The sequence below is a fragment of the Amphiprion ocellaris genome, chromosome 5, assembly GCF_022539595.1.
Source record: "Amphiprion ocellaris isolate individual 3 ecotype Okinawa chromosome 5, ASM2253959v1, whole genome shotgun sequence".
NCBI lineage: Eukaryota > Metazoa > Chordata > Actinopteri > Pomacentridae > Amphiprion > Amphiprion ocellaris.
This window is the reverse complement of record NC_072770.1, coordinates 8,767,322-8,789,854: the sequence shown is the minus strand read 5'-3', so window position 1 is coordinate 8,789,854 and position 22,533 is coordinate 8,767,322. Positions and strand designations below refer to the sequence as shown.

At 36.6% G+C, this 22,533-nt stretch overlaps 1 protein-coding gene across 4 annotated transcripts in view; it reads left to right on the top strand.

Annotated features, from left to right (window-relative positions):
- The window catches only part of chd6 (chromodomain helicase DNA binding protein 6), a 181,590-nt gene that overhangs the window by 84,293 nt on the left and 74,764 nt on the right, over positions 1–22,533 (top strand). For all 4 annotated transcript variants that reach the window (XM_055010483.1, XM_055010485.1, XM_055010484.1 and 1 more), the window contains exons 5-12: positions 2,028–2,181; positions 4,603–4,752; positions 7,932–7,997; positions 8,100–8,161; positions 13,570–13,687; positions 16,035–16,121; positions 16,281–16,418; positions 20,281–20,402. In XM_055010483.1, coding sequence (XP_054866458.1) covers positions 2,028–2,181; positions 4,603–4,752; positions 7,932–7,997; positions 8,100–8,161; positions 13,570–13,687; positions 16,035–16,121; positions 16,281–16,418; positions 20,281–20,402 — 897 coding nt within the window. The remainder of the gene's footprint in view (positions 1–2,027; positions 2,182–4,602; positions 4,753–7,931; positions 7,998–8,099; positions 8,162–13,569; positions 13,688–16,034; positions 16,122–16,280; positions 16,419–20,280; positions 20,403–22,533) is intronic.

Sequence of the window (22,533 nt, the reverse complement as noted above, 5' to 3'; positions counted from 1 at the left end):
GCATCAAATGTGGATATTTATGAAGTTTTTTTCTGATATTTTTGTTTTTTTTTCCAAGATAAATTTCTAAAAAACATACCAGTCAACTTCACTTGTTTTTTCTGATCTCTGAATCTGAATCTCTGATTTTCCTGAAAGTTTTTTTTTTAATCATGAACTGTTCACATTTAAAAGGGTATCTGTGAAACAAAAACTAATTATTTCTGTATAGTGTAATCCAAGTAGAAACAGAGTTAGTTATAATACTTCTCAAATATTAACTAAGATTAATTTATTTTTGAAATATGGACATATGTAGTTTGGAGCAGGCTTGTCATGTAGTTTTGTGTTATTTCTTTGGGAAGAAAGAAATCTCGCTGTGTTTGATTTGCTTCAATGACATGAGAAATAACTGAAAATTTCAGGATTTTTTTCTTAAATAGTTGCTGAGATCTCGTCGTTCAAACGTCGCTTTCAACTTCAATGTGCGAAAAAATGTGTTGAAACTAAGTTGAAATGTTTACAGCATAAAATCTGGATAGTTTATGAAGATATTACTGACATCAAATTCCTTCCAAGATCAACATGTTTTAAAAACTGCTCGTCGACCGACTTTTTTAGCGTTTAGCATTGAAATCTGAGGCTGTTTTAACGTCAATATCTCAGAAACTATTGAAGATAAAGGCCTGAAATTTCCACAGTTATTTCTCATCATGATGCTGATTCAGCATCTAAAATATTGGATGAGTAGATTAAATAATGTCTGATTATGGTGGAGTTGAAATATGAAAACAAATTGAAGCTGTCATGAAAAGTCCCATCACTGAGCTCATAATAACAAAAAAATGCTGTTTTCTGAGGCACATGTAGCTGAATCTCACAGTTACACAAAACAAAACATATAAAATACTTAATAAAACTAAATACTTGGTCACAAAAATGACATTTTTGTTCAACTTTATTAACTGATTAAGCAGGAATGACAAGTTGTACCAAAAATATTGCTGGATAGTGTAGAAGAAGTAGAAGCTGATCTCTGGAGTTTCAAAATAATTCTCAAATATTAACTAAAAACTAGTATTATTGTTATCAATTTTTAATACGGACATAATTTAATTTTTCCCCCCAACTTTGTCGGTATAAACATTGGTTTTGAGGAGGCTTTTCATGTAGTTTTGTGTAATTTCTTTGGGAAATTATCACTACATTTGATGTACTTGTTCAATATTATTACAGATTCGGAATCAATAAAACGATGAGAAAAAACAGTGAAAATGTTTTTATTTTATCTTAAATAGATCCTGAGATATTTGATGCTAAAACGCAGCTTTAAATTTCTGTTTGTTGTGAAGGAATATGTTGAAAACAAGTCGACAAGTGGTTTATAACAACGTTTTATCCCAGAAAGTATTCGCTAAAACTGTCTAATATTTATAGTTTATCCTAAAAAAAGTTTCAAGCATGATGTATGATCTAATATTCATTCACAGAATTGTGTTTAGCAGCTAACTCATGAGCTACAGTTGTGTTTATCATGGATGTATTTCGATCTAACTGGGCAAAAAAAACAAATTTTGCATCTCCAAAGGTACACGTTTGCAACCAAAGGGTCTGGATTTACCTTTTCCCTTTTTTCTGCTCCTGATCCGAGGTCAGCTGGAGGCAAACATTCCTCTGCAGCTCGATGACTAACACTAGCGTTTCACCGTGTCAGCGAGGAAGTAACCCATCGTGAGATTTCCTGCAATCGGAGATGATTACGCTGCAGATATGCTAATCAGTCATTTAGTCACCGCTTACACCGTAGACCAGGAAACACGCTGATATTTCATTCATTCATTCCCAGCTCAACTCAAACTAGTTGGGCCGTGGGTTCTTCTGTGTTTTGGTGGTTTAGAAATAGCCACAAATAGGAGCAAAAGTGTGAGAATATAACATACCTGTATGTGATCTAACTTGCTCAGCCAGGAGAAAAAAAGAAGAAAAAGAACGCTGCTGCAGGCTACTAGAGCTGCCGATTAACTCATCAGAATTCCTCCCCATGGCAGAGATCCTGGTGCGGTGCCGGTGGAGAAGAAGAAGAAGGGGAAGAGGAGAAACCAGGAGCTGGCTGTCCAGGAGGGGGCCGAGAGCGACGACACTACCTCAATGTCGGCCCTCCACATGGGCGGAGAGGACAGCCAGGACCCCCTGGATAACGCAGTGAGTGGAAGCACTTAGATGTGCAGATGAATGACACATGAGGTTTAAACACAGGAAAACCATTGCAACATTTAAAAACCCTCTGAACTCCAACCAGCCTCGTTTTTACTCACTGTGGGCTCATTTTTCACTCTAATAGAAAGTCCTTCACCTCTATGGAAACAGAACAACCAGGACTAGAAGTAGACGAAACTCAAACATGTCTTTTATGCAGTTTCCATCCATTATCTATACACCGCTTAATCCTCACTAGGGTCGCGGGGGGGCTGGAGTCTATCCCAGCTGACTCAGGTGAAGGCAGGGGACACCCTAGACAGGTCGCCAGTCTGTCGCAGGGCTACATATATAGACAAACAAGCACTCACACATTCACACCTACGGGCAATTTAGAATGATCAGTTAACCTCAGCATATTTTTGGACTGTGGGAGGAAGCCGGAGTACCCGGAGAAAACCCACGCATGCACAGGGAGAACATGCAAACTCCATGCAGAAAGATCCCGGGAAAGCCGGGACGCGAACCAGGGATCTTCTCGCTGCAAGGCGAAAGTGCTAACCACTACGCCACTGTGCAGCCCCTTTTGTGCAGTTTAATAAAATAAAATTGCCATAAATCAGAAAAAAGGAACAAAAAGAATTAGGATTTCTTAGTTCATAAAGACTGGAGTGTCCACAGGTGTTATCAATACTGGAAAAAAATGCCGTTTTTACTCGCTGTGGTTCATTTTTCACTCTAATTTAAAGTCCTGCAACTCTGTGGAAGCAGAACAACCAGGGCTAGAAGCAGATGGAACTCACACGTCTTTTGTGCAGTTTAATAAAGTTATAACGCCATGAATCATAAAAAAGGAATGAAATTAATAAGAATTTCTTAGTTCATAAAGACTGAAGTGTCCACAGTTGTCACCGATACTGGGGGAAAAAGACGCAATGACTCCATGTTCCCTGTCAATATTTTAATATTTACACTTTCATTAGTTTCCGTCCTTGTCTCCTGTCAGTTCTGAGTAAACACTGCCTGCAGTTCAACTGAGAAGTCCCTGAATTTTTGCCACAGGACTGTTGGTCACAGCTGAGTTACTGATTGTTTCATGGTTGCGTTGAGGAGAGCAGATTTTTTTGTTTTTTACAGAATCTGTTTGGGGAAAACGGTTTATTTTTGGCAATTTTTAAAAAATGAGACAGGTAGAATAGGGCTGGGCGATAAATCGATTTTATCGATTAATTCGACTTTGTACTTAATGTCGATTTGTTTTAATGAAAATCGATTTTCTCATCAACATCCGCCAGGCGTGTGTCCACTAGATGCTATTTTCCCGCACGGCAACGCACCACATCTGAAAATCGCACGGACGGCGGACGGTCACTAGCGGACCACAACATGGTCACATGACAGCGCTGAGGAACAGCAGGCTGCTACGTGGTCACGTGACCGAGCTTTCAGCTGGATAATCCTGCAGATGAGTCGGATAAACACAGCGGCTCGGCGGCAAATTTTCCTTTTTATTTCAAAAACACGTCAGCGAAAAGTATTTCTGAAAGCATTTGTGGCGAGAAATAATCTGTGCAGCAGCTAAATCTGTCCTCGTTTTAGGTCACCGACGCCTAGTTTAGAAGTTTGAGGACAGTTTCACGATGCGTGGAATCTCCGCACGCCGCATGCAGTTTGCATAAAGTAGAAGTCAGTCTACTTTATGCAAATGAGCTGCAGCCCTCTCTGGGTAAACACACTGGATCGCAGCGGGAAATGCACAAAGTGAAATCTTTACTTGACAAATAAAAACATGTTTTTTTTTCTTAAAACACACTTTTAATTTTAGAGAAGTTCAGATTCAGGAGTTGACAAGCAGCTATGCAGTAGCTTTGCCTGGATTTGGCTCGTTTTTACAACTTTTCAACCCCACTGGCTGTTTTTGGAGTTCATGAAACAAATGAGAAAACTGGTAAAAGGATAAAATATCACTTTTAAAGGTTTGTGACACGAAGCTGAGTTTGAAAATGGCTGTCACACATTTTTCCCGGCTTTAATCAGACGTGACAAGCTGTTTGTGTCAGAAAGACGTCACGGTGTAATAATTGTTTTTAATAATCTTCCCTGCACTACAGCATCCACAGTGACTGGTAGAGGAATTTAACATCACATCTGTTCTAATAAACAGTGTTGGACTTCATGTTTCTGAACTTTTAACTGCCTCAGACTCTTATTTTTTTTTTAAATAGATCGATTGTTTTACATTTAGCTAGCAGCTAAATGGTTAAACTTGACGTATTCCTTCTCTTTTCTTTTGTCTTCATTCTCCTCTTTTCTCACTTTCTGCTCGTTTACCTTAATGTCTCCTCCCATCATCTCACCCTTTACCTCCCTTTACCTCTTCTATCCTCATTCTTTCCTCCCTCGTCTCACCCGACTCTCGCTCCTCAGAAGCGACGTTCGGGACGGCAGGTCAAGAGGAGGAAGTACAACGAGGATCTGGACTTCAAGGTGGTGGACGACGACGGGGAGACGATCGCGGTGCTTGGAGCCGGTCGCATCTCGGCACTGAACGCCACCGCTCTGGCATGGCAGGCCGAGGTTACAATGTTTTATGATTTATTTTCATGTCTAATGCTGCGTTTTATTGGTTTTTAATGCACAATAAATAGACTTATAGAGGTGTTGAAAGATCCGTACTGGACAACAAAATCATTTCAGGGTGTCTGTCTGTGAAATCTCCACTGAAATTTTCATTAATTTGCAATGAAATTAATAAATATTATCATTGGCATTATCACAAACTCTTATTTACCTAAGAGTCATTCTACCTGAAATCATTCAGATTTTTTGAACAATTTCTGCTCAACCGTCTCTGATTTGCCTGATTTTTTTTTTGTGTAAAATGTGGATAATTCTAAACATAACTGTTAACTGTAATTTTAGCCCAAAATATGAAAAAAAATTCTGAGATAACAAACTTTGAAAGCTGCCTGTAGACCCACTTTCAACACATTTAATCAAACATTGAAATTTGAGGCTCTGCTTTGGATGACAATATTCCAGGAACCGTCCAAGATTAAAACCTAACATTTTCAGAAAATACTTCATCTATCAATCTAAAATTGCTCAGATACTATTTTAAATATCTATAGTTTATTATAAAAACATTTCAAACCAATCAGAGATGGTCCAGCAGAAGGTTCCTGATGGTTTGAGACGAAAAAATCATTTTTCTTTTAATGTGTGATAGTAGAAAACTGTTCCACAGTAAATAAAGATAGATATAACAGCATGTTTTTGACCACAATAGGTTAAAAAATGTATAATTGTTTTAGAACAGTTTTCTGCTCAACCATCTCTGAGTTGCCTGATTCTTTTATAGTGTAAAATTTGGATAATTCTAAACATAACTGAAATTTTAGCCCAAAATACCAAATCATTTCTGAAATGATCTTAAAACAAACTACCTGTAAACCCACTTTTAGCACCTTTATTCAAACATTGAAATTTAAGGCTCTGCTTGGATGTTTTAAAGTTAAAGATACAAACCAAAAGTTTTCAGAAAATACTTGATAAATCAATCTAAAATTGCCCAGATACCATTTTAAATATCTATAATTTATTATAAAAAGATTTCAGACAAATCAAATATGGTCTAGTAGAAGGTTCCTGATGGTTTGAGATGAAATAATCATTTTTCTTACAGTGTACGATCTCTTGCTCGAAAACTGTTCCTCTTAGATTCTAGTGATAAATATAACAGCATATTGGAGCCATAATAGGTTAAAAAAAATAATAAAATAATGATTAAATCATGAAGCTGGGGAAGGAGGGGTTTGTCTCAGGGAAAAAACTCAGTATTTCCAAGATAGTAGAGTAAATTTCCCCAAAATAATTGCAAAATTCAGAGTAACATGAGTTTATTTTGTGTTTAATTGTGTCTTTTAAATAGTTATAAATGTTCTGCGATGTTGAATCGACCTTTCCATGGGACAGACCCTCCGTTTCCCATGCATGAGGTCCGCCGTATACGACTTTATCAGATTATACTTTGCAATTAGATTTGGCAATGATTAAACACTCATGATTTTGGCCGCTCATTACTGTGAATTGGGCCTGTTGAGAACAAAACAACGCACTGATTTGGACGAGTTGTGCAACAAGAACCGCAATGGAATAAATAGATGCAAGAATGGTTTCAACTGCGAGGAGTCAGACGGTAGTTTTGGATCATTATTCCAAACACTTCCTGTTTCCTGTGCTGTGATGACGTTGATCCAACTTTGACAAAAAAAAAAACCTCCAAAAAACCTGATATTTTTGTGCAGCTGTTTGTGTAAATTTATGACTTAAAAATTATAAACAGATTTTTTTCAGAATTTTACCCCCTCTTCTTGTTTTTCAGACCTCTAATTGCCCTAAAATGGCACCATATTTAGCTGAAGCTGTTTAACCCTCTGAGCACCAAAACCTGCCAATGAATTTGAAAGAAAACTGCAAAATTACACCATTAATGAAACTTTAAAACTAAAAAGGATTGTTGGATTTTCAAGTAATCGTGTGTGAATTCAGGTTTCCAGTAATCTAAGATGTGAAATTGGGAATAAAGTCACCAAAATCACTTTATTCTACGTGCCTGACTTTAAATATCGCCTAAAATAAGCCATCTGCAAAAACAAGATTCTGTTAAAAACTAAAGATTCTGTGATCCTTTGAATCCGTGGAGCCATCAGTGACTCAAATACAACCAACAGGCACTTAATGAAAATTCAGGGACTTTTCGGCTGAACTGCAGGTAGTGTTTACACAGAACAAAATGGAAACAGTTTAAACATGTAGATCAGGGGTTTCAAACATGCAGCCCGCTGACCAAAACCGGCCCACCAGAGGGTCTAATCTGGCCCACAGGATGACTGTGTAAAAATTCCAGAGAAGACATTGACTGCAATGTTTAAAGTTATAAAACTATAAATTTTAAATAATTTATAGACCATGACAAGTTATTTTGATCTTAAAGTAAAATACTGCATTGTTCATTGTTCTTTTGTCATTTTGTGTCTCATTTTTGTAATATTTTGTCTTATTTTTTGTCTTTTTTCGGTCTGACTTTTGTTGTTTGTCTCATGTTTTTGTCATTTTGTTTCTCATTTTTGTCATTCTGTTTTGCTTTTAATCATTGTTTTGTGTGTCGTTTTTGTCGTTTTGTTTCACGCTTTTGTCATTTTTTGCCTCGTTTGTCCATTTTTTGATCGCTTTGTAACTTTTTGGTCTAATTTTTGTCTCTTTTTTGTTTTATTTCGTGTCCTTTGTCTCATTTTTTTCATTTTGTTTCTTGCTTTTGTTGTTTTGTGCCTCATTTTTGTTATGTTTTTTCTTGTTTTTGTTGTGTTTTGTCTTTTTTTGTCTGATTTTTATCATTTGTCTTGGGTTTTTGTCGTTTTGTTTCTCGTTTTTGTCTAATCCTAACAGAATTTTTAGCTGTGATTGTTCTGTTTCCATTGAGGGGCAAAACTTGAAGAAATGTGAAAAAATCACACAGTCTGGGATTCAAAGGGTTAAAGCAGCAGCCTTAGAATAAATCCAACCTTCATGACAGTTAAAATGTTCAGTTTAATTTACACTCGTTGATATTAACAAGGTGGACAAACCAACTCTTCTCACTTTATTGTTGACACTAATCCTAGTAATTATTACGATTTAGTGAAATTTACGTTATTGGGACATTCTCTAGTGAGTTTTTATTGTATTAATACCAACTTTCTGTTTCTGTGTCTCAGGAGCCACCTGAGGATGAAGCAAACATCATTGAGAAGATTCTGTCGGTCAGAACAGTGAAGAAAGAGGTGAAGGAAAGAAAGGAAACACGTGATATTTTAATCTGTGGTGGTGATAAGTATTGTGGACAATCTGTTTCTAATTCATTTAACCTTTATTATTCTCTACAGACGTCATCATCTGAGGACCAAGCGGAGGACACCGAGGAGTTTTACGTCAAGTACAGAAATTTGTGAGTGTCTCTGAGAATTTTATTTTTCTCATTTTGCTGACGGTGTTGAATTTTTGTGTGAAGTGTTTCCTCAGACATTCCTTTTCCCGTTTCTGTGCACGGGGGGATAACAGGCAAAGGTAGAAATGTGTCAAATCATGTCAGGTCGCCGGTTGTAATTCCATTTTCTTTTACTGCCCGCTGTTCACTTGCTCAGACCAGGTTCAGAGCAAATTCAGCACCACAGAAAGCTCCGGTGTTTCTGGTCCAGACTGAAATACCTGAATAACTACTCCACAGGCTTTAAACGGTGCAGGTTTAGAACAAAGGTTAGGGGCTCTATCTGGTCCAGATTTGGAATGAAGATGCTCACAGGGTCTAAGAATCAGACTAATTCCTGGATAGGTTTTCTGAGGGTCAGACAAGGAAGAATCTGGGTTGCCAATGAACTCACAATGTGAAGGATAACCTCCTTAGACAGTGTTCATTTTTGACAGTTTGGTCAGTATTTGTGCAACACTTCTGTCACTAAAATAGGAAATGCTCTTTTAAGATCCATTTTTACTTTTGTAATGTTGAATGCAATCTTTTCAAATTGTTCCTCTTATGGTTATGTGATCCAGAACAACCCCAAAATGACTGAAAAAGTCAAAAATATGATGCGAAACAACCCCAAAAACACATAAAATATCCAAAATGTGACATAAAATGACCACAGTATGACCCAAAACAACCCCAAAATAACTAAAAAAGTTGGGTGGATTGTTGTGGAACCTTTGTTACCTAAAGGAAGAAGCTCACTAGCTGAAACTACACTCTCCCATCTCAAACTGGTTTTAAGGTGGTTGAGTTTTAGTGTGAAACCAGGAAGACATCCTGAAAAGGGCAAATCTGAGACCTTGCGAGCTGCTTCTTCACGTTATTAAAGTGCTCTATTTATAGGAAAATGTCAGTACAGATGATGTTACTTGGTTTCAGCTTAAGTAAATCTGACCTTAGTATACATTATTTCAGTTTTTTTTAAAGTAATTTTTTGTTGACTGAGCTGCAGTAACTGATGGAGACTAGAAGCTTCTTCATACACAGCTAACTAGCTAGCTTCTACTGCAGCCTGAATGCGAGGCCGTAAAGTGTAGTGTCAGTCAACAATCAGGAGTTCATCAAGCGAATGTGTTTTGGTTACAGTTTTATTCATGTTTTGTCTCCAAAATTGTAACTAATTGGAGACTAGAAGCTTCTCAGTGCACACAGAACTAGCTAGTGTCTACACTAGCCTTCATGTGAGGTGTCAGGCGAACTGTTTCTTCGCGTCATTAAAGTGATTAAAGAGTCTTAAAATTCTTAGAAATTCAAATTAAGTAAGATGAGATACAAGGTAACATAAGATACGACAGGATATTTGAGGATCAGATAAGATCGGATAATATAAGATAGGAAAAAATATAAGATAAAATAAGACATTATGAACTAAGATAAGAGAAGAAGAGAAGATAAAATAAAATAGGATGCACTACGATACGGCAGAAAAATGTAAAAAAAAAAAAGATAATATAGGATAAGATGGGATAATGAAATATGATAGGATAGGATAAAATAATATTAAAATAAGATGATATATGGTAATATAAACTTTTATTAATCCCACAGCAGCAAAGGAGATAAAATGTAGTGAACATCAGTTAAAAAAACTAAAAATAAACAAAAATATACAGAAGTGCTGTTGATATTGTACAGATTCTTTCATATGTAAAAATTCAGGAACATCAGGGGTATTAAAAGTCACCTCAATTACGATAAGACAGGATAAAGTGAAATAAAATATTAAATAAGATAATCTTTTTTTTTTTTTTAAATCCTACAGCTGGGCAGTTTTAACAGCAAATGGGATGGTCCAAAAATGTTGTAAACATCAATGCAAAATAAAAAATTACACAAGAATTATACATACAGATTCTATTTTATGTAGAAATTCAGATATTGTCCCTTAATGTTTTAAAATTACAATATTGGGGAGGGTTATTCTATATGGTAAAACAAACATTAAAAGCATCAAAAATTGTGACTTTTCTCTAATTTTCTATTTCATTTTTTTTATAAGAATGTTCTTTTATCCTTGAGGAAGAGTCACTGCATTTCTCTGCACATAATAAAACCTCTTAAATCTCTTGAAAACGGCGATATTGCACAGATTACATTTACCGAATGACTTTGTTTAGTTAACAGTTTTCATGACGCCGTTTCCTCCCAGGTTACTTTGCACACATTAGTTTTTTATAGTGGTATCTGTTTTTATTCTGAGCCAGTCTAGGCATCCCTGAAGGAGATTTTTTTAATTTTTGCTCCGGCAACTTTGTGCCTTTAAGAAAAGGTCCCGCAGCAGTTATTCTGATTATAATTTATTCTCCGGGGCGATGAATAAAACATCGGCACGTTGAGGAGAAGAAAACTGTGCGAATGTGAATGCTTTGCTTTATTTAAAACGACTGTAAAGTTACAGAAAAGTCTAATATTTGCAGTGTAGGAGTCATTATTCTACATAATGCTTAAGTAGCTGCTCAGCGACTGCACAAAGGAACACCCCGAACACTGCAGTGACATTTATTTTTGTCCATTTATAGATTGTGGTGTATGGATTAAATCATGCATGTCAAACTGTAGCCATAGTAACAGCATTTATTCTGCTGTCTTTCTCAACCACTAATGATAGGGGAATTCTTGTCGGTGCACATATCACTCTGAGACCTTTATTTTTTTACCCACAGTGTTAGATTTAGTCATATACGGTGTGTAAAGATAAAAATCTGAGAACGCCATTTCAAATGTCACTTAAAGCTTTACATGGTTGCTAAAGAAACTACTTTAGAATTAATTATCGTGGCTTATTTTCTACATTTTTTTATAACCTTGACTGATGACCTTCATAGAGTTTAGCCGAACCGCCAGCTTTACTGTTGACTAGAGCTGCACAATTATTTTTATTCACGATTTTGCCTCTCACAGTCAAATCGACCACGATTTCGACATTTAAAATGCTCTATTTATAGGAAAATGTCAGTACAGATAATATTACTTGGTTTCAACTTAAGAAAATCTGACATTAGTACACGTTATTTCAGTCTTTTTAAAGTAATTTTTTGTTGATTGAGCTGCGGTAACTGATGGAGTCTAGATGCTTCTCTGTGCACAGGTAGCTACGCAGCTAGCATCTACAGTAGCTTTCATGTGAAGCGTTCGGGGAACATCTGTAAAGTATAGTGTCAGTCAACAATCAGGAGCTCATCAAGTGAAACGTCTTGGTTCCAGTTTTATTCACATTTTGCCTCCAGGATTGCCCCACATGTTGTACTGTATAACGAGTTGGGCAATGGCCTGCAAAACAACCATAAAACCTATCGTAACAGTTTACAAACAAGCCTTAAAGGTCCACGATAAAAAACCAAAAATGCATCATTATTGTTATATTCTTAAGAAATGCAAACGATTAAACTTGGATAACATTGTAAAATACACTGATTCTGTTTTGCTTTACAAAATTTTTCATGGCCAAGCTCCCCCTCCGCTACAAGAATTTGTAAAGAAAAGTTCCAGCAGATCAACCAGATCAGGCTCTAGAGGTAATTGCGTTGTACTTTTTAGGAAAAGTGCTCTTGGGTAGTCAGGTTTCTCTTTTCGTGCATCACAGACCTGGAATACTATACCAAGTGCCATTCGTGAACAACCACATCGTAACTCATTTACTAAACATCTCAAAGCATGGCTATTGGAAAATCAGATCTGTGATCATAACACTGTGTAAATTTGTTTGCTGTTGATTGGGCTTGTCCCTGAGGACTCTGTGTGATTTGTTTTAAATGTGTAGACATGGGCTTCGTGCAATAGTCATGTGTAATAGTGTTTAAGGATCATGAGCGATAATGGGATATGTGCAATAGTGTTAGAAGGGACATGTAGAGGGTAATTATATGTAATGTAGACGGGGATATGTGCAATAGTGATTAAGAGAAATGTGCAATATTATGTGCAATAATGACAATGGGAAATGGGCAATACAATTATATGTAACATTGTCAGAGGGATGTATGTAGTGGACTCTTACGTTCTAGTGACAGAGGGATGTGTGGTATAGCAATGTGCAATAATGATAGAGGGATATGTGCAATAGCAACAAAAAGATATTTACAATATAATCATGTGTAAATGTTAATTAATTAGTGCTTGGTAGCTGCCTTGGTCCCCCAGCTTTTGTCTGTTATGTCCACTATGTGTTATCGCTTCTTGTTTTTCTTTTTTGTATGTCTTTGTTCAGTTATGGTTTTATGTTATTCTTCATCTTTGATTTGCCAATGGGACTTGAGATGGAAATTAGCCGTATGGCTACAATCTCTCCTATTTACATGGAAATGTACATTAATACGAACTGTCCCATTTTAAAAATAAATGAATGAATGAAATGAAAGGGTTGCAACTGACTGGAGACTAGAAGCTTCTCTGTGCACAGTTAGCTAGCTAGCATCTACTGCAACCTGAATGTGAGGCGTTCAGGGAATATCTGTAAGATGTATGTCAGTCACCAATCACAAGCTCATCAAGTGAAATAACTGATTGGAGACTAGAAGCTTCTCTGTGCACAGCTGTCCAGCATCAGCACCATTACTTGTTAAATTAATTCATACCTTTGGATAAATGACACTCTTACTATATTTTACTTATACTGTTAAAAAACTGCTTGTTGGGAGGTGATGAAAAAAATGCAAGCTTTATTCTTGACTTAGGCTTCATTAATAATTGAATATTAGTCACGATTTTGCTTGCACACAGTCAAATCGGCTGCAATTCTGTAATTTAAAATATTTCACTTAGAAAAAACAGTCCATGTAGATAGTATTACTTGGTTTTAAATTGATCAAATCTGACATCAGAACACCTTATTTCTCTCCTTTTAAAGTATTTTATGCTGTCTGAGCTGCTGCACTGAAGTAAGGAGAGACTAGAGGCTTCTCCATTCACAGCAAACTAGCTAGCATCTACTTTAGCCTGATTGTGAGATATTTAGGTAACATCAGTAAATTGTAGTGTCTATTATAAACAGAAACTAAGCAAGTGAGGTGTTTAGGGAACACTTTAATTCATATTTTGCCTCCGGGAGATTCACTGAATTCAGGTGAAGCTTGAATGTCAGTGGTAAGATTTGTACGTTACATTAGAGTGAAAGCTGTTGACATAAATGTGAATTTTCTTCCTGAAATCAAGAGATAATCTTGATTAATGATCTTATGAACCTATAATTCTTTTGACTATCCCCTACTTCTGCCTGAAAAAGCAGTTTTTAGCAGTTGACAGCTTTTTTCCCCCCACATCTACAGCTTCATATTGAACTAATTAAGGAATTAACTAAAGGCTGTGCTGACTGTTTTGTTGTGTCGTTTCAGTTCCTACCTACACTGCAAATGGGCCACTCTGGAGGAACTAGAGAAAGATCCCAGAATCCACCAGAAGATCAAACGCTTCAGGACCAAACAGGCGCAAATGAAACACCTGTTCACTGAGGTAATCGTCACTGTTAACCTTCTAGTGCTGCTAATTCACAAATAAGACGCTGCTGAATCCATGTTGCACATCATTATGCAAACATAAATATGTATAATGAACCAGTTGTCGTTGAAGGTGCTTCAAAGGTTGTCAGGTTAACTCCAACGTGTCGTAACCAGACAACACCTCGACTTATAAGCATCATTTAGGCCATTGTGGCATAATTTCGTTTCCATGGCTCGTCAGACTTCACCGTCGGCCTCGATCAAAGGTTTTCAGAAGAATTACTGAGGGTTAGAAGTTGGTGGGAGGAAAAACAATCACTGTTATTTATCCAACAGTCGGCAGGGATTGTTCAAGATCTGGTTCTACTGCTGCAAGATGTCAAAGCAAGTCGGTTTTATTTATCAAGGATAGGATCGCTGTTGGTGTTAAGGAGCTTCTTAGCGTCTTCCATCATTTTCCATCATTTTCCAATACAGTTTAAAGTTCTCTATGGAAACAGAACAACCACGAAGAAGGAGAGAGATTCAAACATGTCTTTAGTGCACTCTGTTATAATGGTAGAGATCATAAAAAAGGACGGTTGGATTTCTCAGAGTATTATTGTTTACAAAAAAATGGAATAACCTGAGTTGAGAGGTGTTGCCAACGCTGGAGAAGTACGGTCGCTCTACGTATTACTTGGTTTCAGCTTCGGTGAATCTGACCTTAGTATACGTTCTTTTGGTCTTTTTAAAGGAATTTTTTGTTGACTGAGTTACAGTAACTGATGGAGACTAGAAGCTTCTCCGTGCACAGCTAGCTAGCACCTACAGTAACCTTCATCTGAGGCATTCAGGGAACATCTGTAAAGTGTATTGTCAGTCAATTATCAGGAGCTCATCAAGTGAAATGTTTTGGTGACAGTTTTATTCACATTTTGTCTACAGGATTGTAACTGATTGGAGACTAGAAGCTTCTCTGAGCACAGCTGTCCAGCATCAGCACCTTTACTTGTTAAATTATATAATACTTTTGAATAAATGACGATGATATTATAGTTAATTTACTACTTACATTTTTAATTAGCTTCTCGTGTTCTGTTTAAACACTCAGTTAAAAACTTGCTGAATTTGAGTCACTGACAGCTTTCAGGTAGCACAGGACAGTGCAGATTTTTAAAAATTTTTTTGCAGAATCTGGTTAGCAAAAATGGCTTATTTTTTTGGAAAATTATATATTGTACAAATTGTGTTTTTTATGTTGTTTTCATAATTGTCTTCTATGAGCCATATGTAGGCAGCTGGCAGCTAAGTTTCTTATTTATGCCATTTATGGTTCATTGATACTTTTAAGATGCGCAGATTTTATAGTTTTTGCAAAATTTGGTTGTCAAACCGTTTATTTTTGGCAAATTTTTACATTAGACATCTGAAATAAAAAGATTTTGACAAAAAGTCACAATTCAAAGCACAGATTTTTTTAATGAAATGCCTCATGGAGTAGTTCAAATACCACTGGAAAATTGGAGATTCGAGGATTGTCTTTGTTTTTAAAGTCAAAACTCAAACCCTGCAGCAGGTTCTGGTGTTCAGGGTGTTAAACTGCTGTAGAACAAAGTGGAGAAACATGACTATACTAATAAATAAAGAGCAAATTTTATTATGAAGATACAAAAAATGTTAATTAGAAGTATGTTTCCACTGTATTTTTATGCATATGTAGTTTTCAAGGTTATTTTTTTAGGGATGTTATACAGTTTTTTGCATGCTTTAATGCGTTTTTGAACAGATTTATCAGAAGGATCCCCGACTAGATTCTTAATAAATAAATTACTGCTACAACAAAGGATGTTTCCTGTCTTTATTATGTACAGGACGAAATAAATAGCAGAGGTATGATAACAGTGGAGAAACATAACTATACTAATAAATAAAAAGTACACTTTATCATAAAGATATAAAAAATGACAATTGTAAGTGTGGTTCCACTGTGTTTTTATGCTGTTTTTAGGGAAATTATGCAGCTTTTTGCATGCTTTAATTTGTTTTTGAACAGATTTATCAGAAGGATCCCCGACTAGATTCTTAATAAATAAATTACTGCTACAACAGAAGATGTTTCTTTTCTTTAATTATGTACTGGAAGAAATAAATAACAGAGGTACGATAACAAAGTGGAGAAACATGACTATACTAATAAATAAAAAATACATTTTATTATAAAGCTATAAAAAATGTCAATTCTATATATGTTTCCACTGAAATTATACAGCTTTTGTCACATTTCAGAGACTTTATACTGACTATTACTTCTGAGAATAAATAATAATTTCATGTCTCTCTTTCTCTCCCTCCATCTCTCTTTTTGTCTCTTCTTCCAGCCGGATGAGGACTTATTTAACCCCGACTATGTTGAGGTGGACCGGGTGCTAGAGGTGGCTGTTACCACGGATACTGAGACCGGGGAGGTGGGTAACGCGTAAACACAGACATCCTCTCACAGCGGTGTTTGTCTGCGCTGAAAGTGGTGATTACCAAAGGTTGTGGGTGAGGTGGAGGTAGTCCTGCGACACAAGCATCATGTTTTTCTGTTGTTGGTTTTTTTGTTTTTTTTGGTGTGCTTGTAGGAGGTGACCCATTACCTGGTAAAATGGTGCAGCCTCTCGTATGAAGAGGCGACGTGGGAGCTGCAGGAGGACCTGGACCCCGAGAAGATCAAAGAGTTTGAGGAGATCCAGAAGCTGCCGGCAGACCTCAGACACATGGTGAGTACAAACGTAACGGAGCAAGACTGAGACGAGGAAACCGGCACGTTTGAGAAAACCAAAAGACACAAAATCTCCAAATCATCACATAAAAACACAAAAGCCACCACAAAAAAATGCAAAATGATCCAAATTACCACACAAAGATACACAATCAGCACAAAAAATTGCTAAATCACCACAAAAGGGTTCAAAAGCACCACATAAAGACACAAAATGACCATAAAAAGATGCAAAATGATCCAAATCACCACACAAAAATACAGAATGAGCACAAAAAGTTGCTAAATCAGAACTAAAGGTTTCAAAATCACCATAAAACGATGCAAAATCACCATGAAAAGAAGCAAAATCATAAAGAGACACAAAACGAGCATAAAAAGATGCACAATTGGCATAAACAGATGTAAAATGATCACAAAAGCACAAAAAGACGTAAAATCTCCACACACAAAAAACCCTAAAGACAGAAAATAACCACAAAGATGCAAAAGGAGCAACAAAAAGATGCAAAATCTCCACGAATGGGTTCAAAATCACCACATACAGACACAAAATCATTACAAAGATGCAAAATGAGCACAAAAAGATGCAAAATCACCACTAAAGAGATCAAAATCATCCCATAAAGATGCAAACTTGCCAAATAAAGATACAAAATCTCCACAAACAGATGCAAAACTAATATAGATCAAAATCACCACATTAAGTCACAAAATCACCATAGAGAGATGCAAAATGAGCACAAAAATAAGCCAGATTACCACAGATTGGTTCAAATTTACCACTTAAAGACAGAAAATAACCAAGATACAAAATCTCCACGAATGGGTTCAAAATCACCACATAAAGACACAAACTCACAGTAGAAAGACACAAAATCACCACAAAAAGATGCAAAATGACAAACAAAAGGTTTAAAAATCCACATAAAAAGACGCAAAATCACCACATAAAGATGTACAAGTGACGCAGCTACATGAAGGAAAGAAATGTTGATTAAAAGTGTGAGACTGGCAGATTTTGAAACCACAGGAACTTTTATGACGCTTCAAAGCTGCTGTTTTGATAGAACGCAAATTTACTGTGTGAAGAGAAAAAAAGCAAATAGAATCAACACACTGATGCAGCATCATAAGAAAGAGGGTTATTATTAATTAACCCTCTGAACGGGAGATTTAAATGATACATTTTCAAAAATGAATTAGAGCCAGACAATTTCCAGCCCAAAACAAAAAACACTCATCAGATCTTTAAATTTGTGGCTGTGGTTTCCGTTGTCATGTTTGGCTTTCAGTTTAATTGGGGGAAAATCGGAGTGAAAAACTGTGAAGAAAAGAAGGAAGAGCTGTTGGAATCGTAACCAAATCTAAGCTTAAATTCATGATATTTAATCTAAATCTGTATATGCTACTTTCCTAGTTTAAAAATGTGTCCAAACTAAACTGTGTACACTGGTCATTTTATGCAAAAAACTAAAAATTCTGCACTGCTCTCAGCAACTGTCTTAACTGCAGACATTTTCATCAAAATCACTCTATTCTGCACGTCTTATTTAATAATTGGCCAGTCAATAACCATTTGTAGTAACCAGATTCTGTAAGAAAACAAATAATTCTGCGTTTTGTGGTACAACTGAGAAGCCATTAGTCTCAGCTGTAGCCAAGAGTCAGGTGACAAAAAAATTCAGAGACTTTTTGGTAGAACTGCAGGCAGTGTTTACTCAGAGCAGATATTAAACAAGCAAAATAAAAATACAAATAGTAAAACATCTATATACGTAGCACCACCATTGTTTTCCAATATTGGAAAGACCTTTGGACACTTGGGAAAATGTTGATTCCAGACTTTTTTAATCTTTCTAAACTAAATATTACAAAATTCCAAGTATTTGCTTCTTTTGTTATGATTTGTGGCGCTATAGCTTTACTAAATTGCACAAAAGGCATGTTTGAGTTCTTTCTACTTCTAGTTGTGCCGTTTCCATAGAGGTTCAGGACTTTATATGGCAGTGAACAATTAATAAAAATGCAAAAAAAAAAAAAACGCCCAGAAACTACTAATGTTTCTGAGGGTTGAAACTAAATTTGTACATCTTTTAAAATGAAGGTTTGTACTTAGACATGGACTAATACTGCAGCTATTTATAAGTTTTCAGCTGGTAATGAGTTTGAGTTACTGTTTGGTTTCACTTCATTATTTAGTCTGACATCACGCTGGCGTCTCGTCTGTTTGGGAGAAGAGGCTGTTTTTGTCCTCATCACTTTGCATAAATGGATATAATCATTCTGTAATTTCCAGTCGACACATGAGCTGCTGCTCTGTTCGCACGGTCGATTGAAGAAATATCCAACACTTTATTGTCCAGCTCTGGTGCAGGAAAATGAAGTTCTTTCTTCTGCTTTTCAGTTGACACTTATTCGATTCTCTGAGAAGATACAGACACAAAATCACACATAATCACCACATACAGGCACAAGATCACCACAAAAAGAAGCAAAATCACCACAAAAGGGTTCAAAATCACCACATAAAGACACAAACTCACCATAAAGAGACACAAAATGAGCATTGAGCATAGAAAGAAGCAAAATCACCACAAAATGGTTCAAAATCAGCACATAAAGACACAAAATCCTCACCAAAAGATGCAAAACAAACATAAAAAGGTCAAAATCACCACATAAAGACACAAAAATCACCATAAAGAGACACAAAATGAGCATAAATAGATGCAAAATCATGCCAACATGGTTCAAATTTACCACTTAAGTACAGAAAATAACCACAGAGATGCAAAATCATCACAAAAGTGTTTAAAATCAACACATAAAGACACCAAATCACCATAAAAAGATGCAAAATCACCACAAAAAGATTTAAACAGAACACAAAACGATGAAATTCACCACATAAAGATGCAATACAAGAACAAAAAGATGCAAAATGAGCACAAAAAGATCACCACTAAAATTTCAAAGTCACCACATACAGACACAAAAACACCACTAAAGGGTCCACAATCGCCACAAAAAGATGCAAAATGAACATAAAAAGATCAAAATCACCACACAAAGATGCAAAATTGCCATGAAGAGATGCAAAACGAGCACAAAAAGATGCAAAATCACCACAAAGTGGTTCATTATGGCTTTTATTTTATCATCTCCAAGCTTCTTTGCCCACATTTGTGAACCGCTCTCCTCTCAATTCAGCTTCTCAGCCTTGATTTTCCTGTTTTTTTCTGGTGCTACTGGTCATTTTTTTAGCTTCAAGCTTCTGCTGGATCTGGATTTGTGTTTGTTTTTCAACATTTCAAAAAGTCACGTCAGACGTCGCCTCATTCCACAACCTGCAATCTTCTCCATCATCTGCTCTTCGCTGTAGCTATGAAGCAAAGGCGAGAAGCGTCGAGTCTCTTGACCGCTCTGACGGTGCATTCACTATGCAGGATGCTGAATACCAAATTGCTGCTTAAATAGCTGCAATTTTCCAGAGACGTACAGGAGGACACCTGAGCACATTATTGCTGCTCTTTTGCCATTTTGAGCTTCAAAACTAGTATCATCGCCTATTACAGCCCGCTGGCACCAATCTGCAGCACTGCTTATTTTCTTATTTGTCCATTAAAGCTCCGAAAATCATCCCTCCTTCACCCTAGCAACTTACACAACTCTTCTTTCTAGCTTATCAGGGGAAGCTAATAGTTAGAATATCCGAGAAATCTTTAATCTACGGAGCTACGTTTTGTTTGGCAGTAATCGAAATCTAAATGCTCTAAATGTTGAAAACACGAGTCAGAAGGTGCTGAACTAGAGAAAAACAAACAACATATGCTTGTATTTGTGTGTTGATATCGCAGGAACGTCCTCCTCCGGACAAATGGCAGAAGTTGGAGCACTCCAGAGATTACCGGAATGGAAACCAGCTCCGAGAATACCAGTTAGAGGGCATGAACTGGTTACTGTTCAACTGGTACAACAGGTGAGTTCACAAACACACTGGAATCTGTTCAGCTCTGACAAATTTAAATGAGGTTTGGTTTCGTTGTTTGGTCAATTAGTGAATAAATGTAGTTTCAGAAATCAGAAAGCAAAATGAACAAAAATAAAAACCTGAACAAACCAGTCTGACTGGAAATATTAAAATGATTGAAAAAACCATCATAAACATTATGAAAATTGTATTTTGACTAAAACTTTGAATCTTAGTGGTCGGCATATTATTGGCCTGACCGATGGATCCAAGTTTAAATAATAATAATAATAATTATATATATGTATGTGTGTGTGTGTATGTATGTATGTATGTATGTACACACGTGGACAAAATTGTTGGTACCCCTCGGTTAATGAAAGAAAAACCCACAATGGTCACAGAAATAATTTGATTCTGACAAAAGTAATAATAAATAAAAATTCTATGAAAATTAACCAATGAAAATCAGACAATGCTTTTGAACCGTGGTTCAACAGAATTATTTTTAAAAATAAACTCATGAAACAGGCCTGGACAAAAATGATGGTACCCCGAGAAAAGACTGAAAATAATGTGACCATAGAGACATGTTCAATCAAGGTGTGTCCTCTAATTAGCATCACAGGTGTCTACAAACTTGTAATCAGTCAGTCGGCCTATTTATAGGGTTACAGTAGTCACTGTGCTGTTTGGTGACATGGTGTGTACCACACTAAACATGGACCAGAGGAAGTGAAGGAGAGAGTTGTCTCAGGAGATTAGAAAGAAAATTATAGACAAACATGTTAAAGGTAAAGGCTATAAGACCATCTCCAAGCAGCTTGATGTTCCTGTGACTACAGTTGTACATATTATTCAGAAATTTAAGATCCATGGGACTGTAGCCAACCTCCATGGATGTGGAAAATTGATGACAAATGGAAGAGACGGATAATACAAATGGTAACAAAAGAGTCCAGAACAACCTCGAAAGACATTAAAGGTGAACTCCAAGGTCAAGGTACATCAGTGTCAGATCACACCATCCGTCGTTGTTTGAGCTAAAGTGGACTTCATGGGAGATGACCAAGGAAGACACCATTGTTGAAAACAAATCATAAAAAAGCCAGACTGGAATTTGCCAAACTGCATGTTGACAAGCCACAAAGCTTCTGGGAGAATGTACTATGGACAGACAAGACAAAACTGGAACTGTTTGGCACATCAGCTCCATGTTCACAGACACAAAAATGAAGCATATGAAGAAAAGAACACTGTCCCTACTGTGAAACATGGAGGAGGCTCTGTTATGTTCTGGGGCTGCTTTGCTGCATCTAGCACAGGGTGTCTTGAATCTGTGCAGGTACAATGAAATCTCATGACTATCAAGGTATTCTAGAGAGAAATGTGCTGCCCAGTGTCAGAAAGCTTGGTCTCAGTTGCAGGTCATGGGTCTTGCAACAGGATAATCAGCCAAAACACAGCTAAAAACAGCCAAGAATGGCTAAGAGGAAAACATTGGACTATTCTGAAGTGGCCTCTATGAGCCCTGATCTAAATCCTATTGAACATCTGTGGAAGGAGCTGAAACATGGCGTCTGGAGAAGGAACCCTTCAAACCTGAGACAACTGGAGCAGTCTGCTCATGAGGAGTGGACCAGAATACCTGCTGAGAGGTGCAGAAGTCTCACTGACAGTTAGAGAAATAGTTTGATTGCAGTGATTGCCTCAAAATGTTGTGCAACAAAATATTAAGTTAAGGGTACCATCATTTTTATCCAGGCCTGTTTCATGAGTTTATTTTTTAAAATAATTCTGTTGAACACGGTTCAAAAGCAATGTCTGATTTCTATTGGTTAATTTTCATAGAATTTTTATTTATTTATTACTTTTGTCAGATTCAAATTATTTCTGTGACCATTGTGGGTTTTTCTTTCATTAACCAAGGGGTACCAACAATTTTGTCCACATGTGTATATAATCTGTTTTAGAGTAATGTTGCAGACGGACAGACAGATTCACAGACAAACTTATGCTAATCGTCACATAACTCCACCGTTCCTTGGTGGAGTAATAAACAAATCGAGAGGAAAGTCACCCTGCACATGTTGACTATGTTTGGCTCAACATACAGCTGTAAGTCAGCTTCTCAACTATG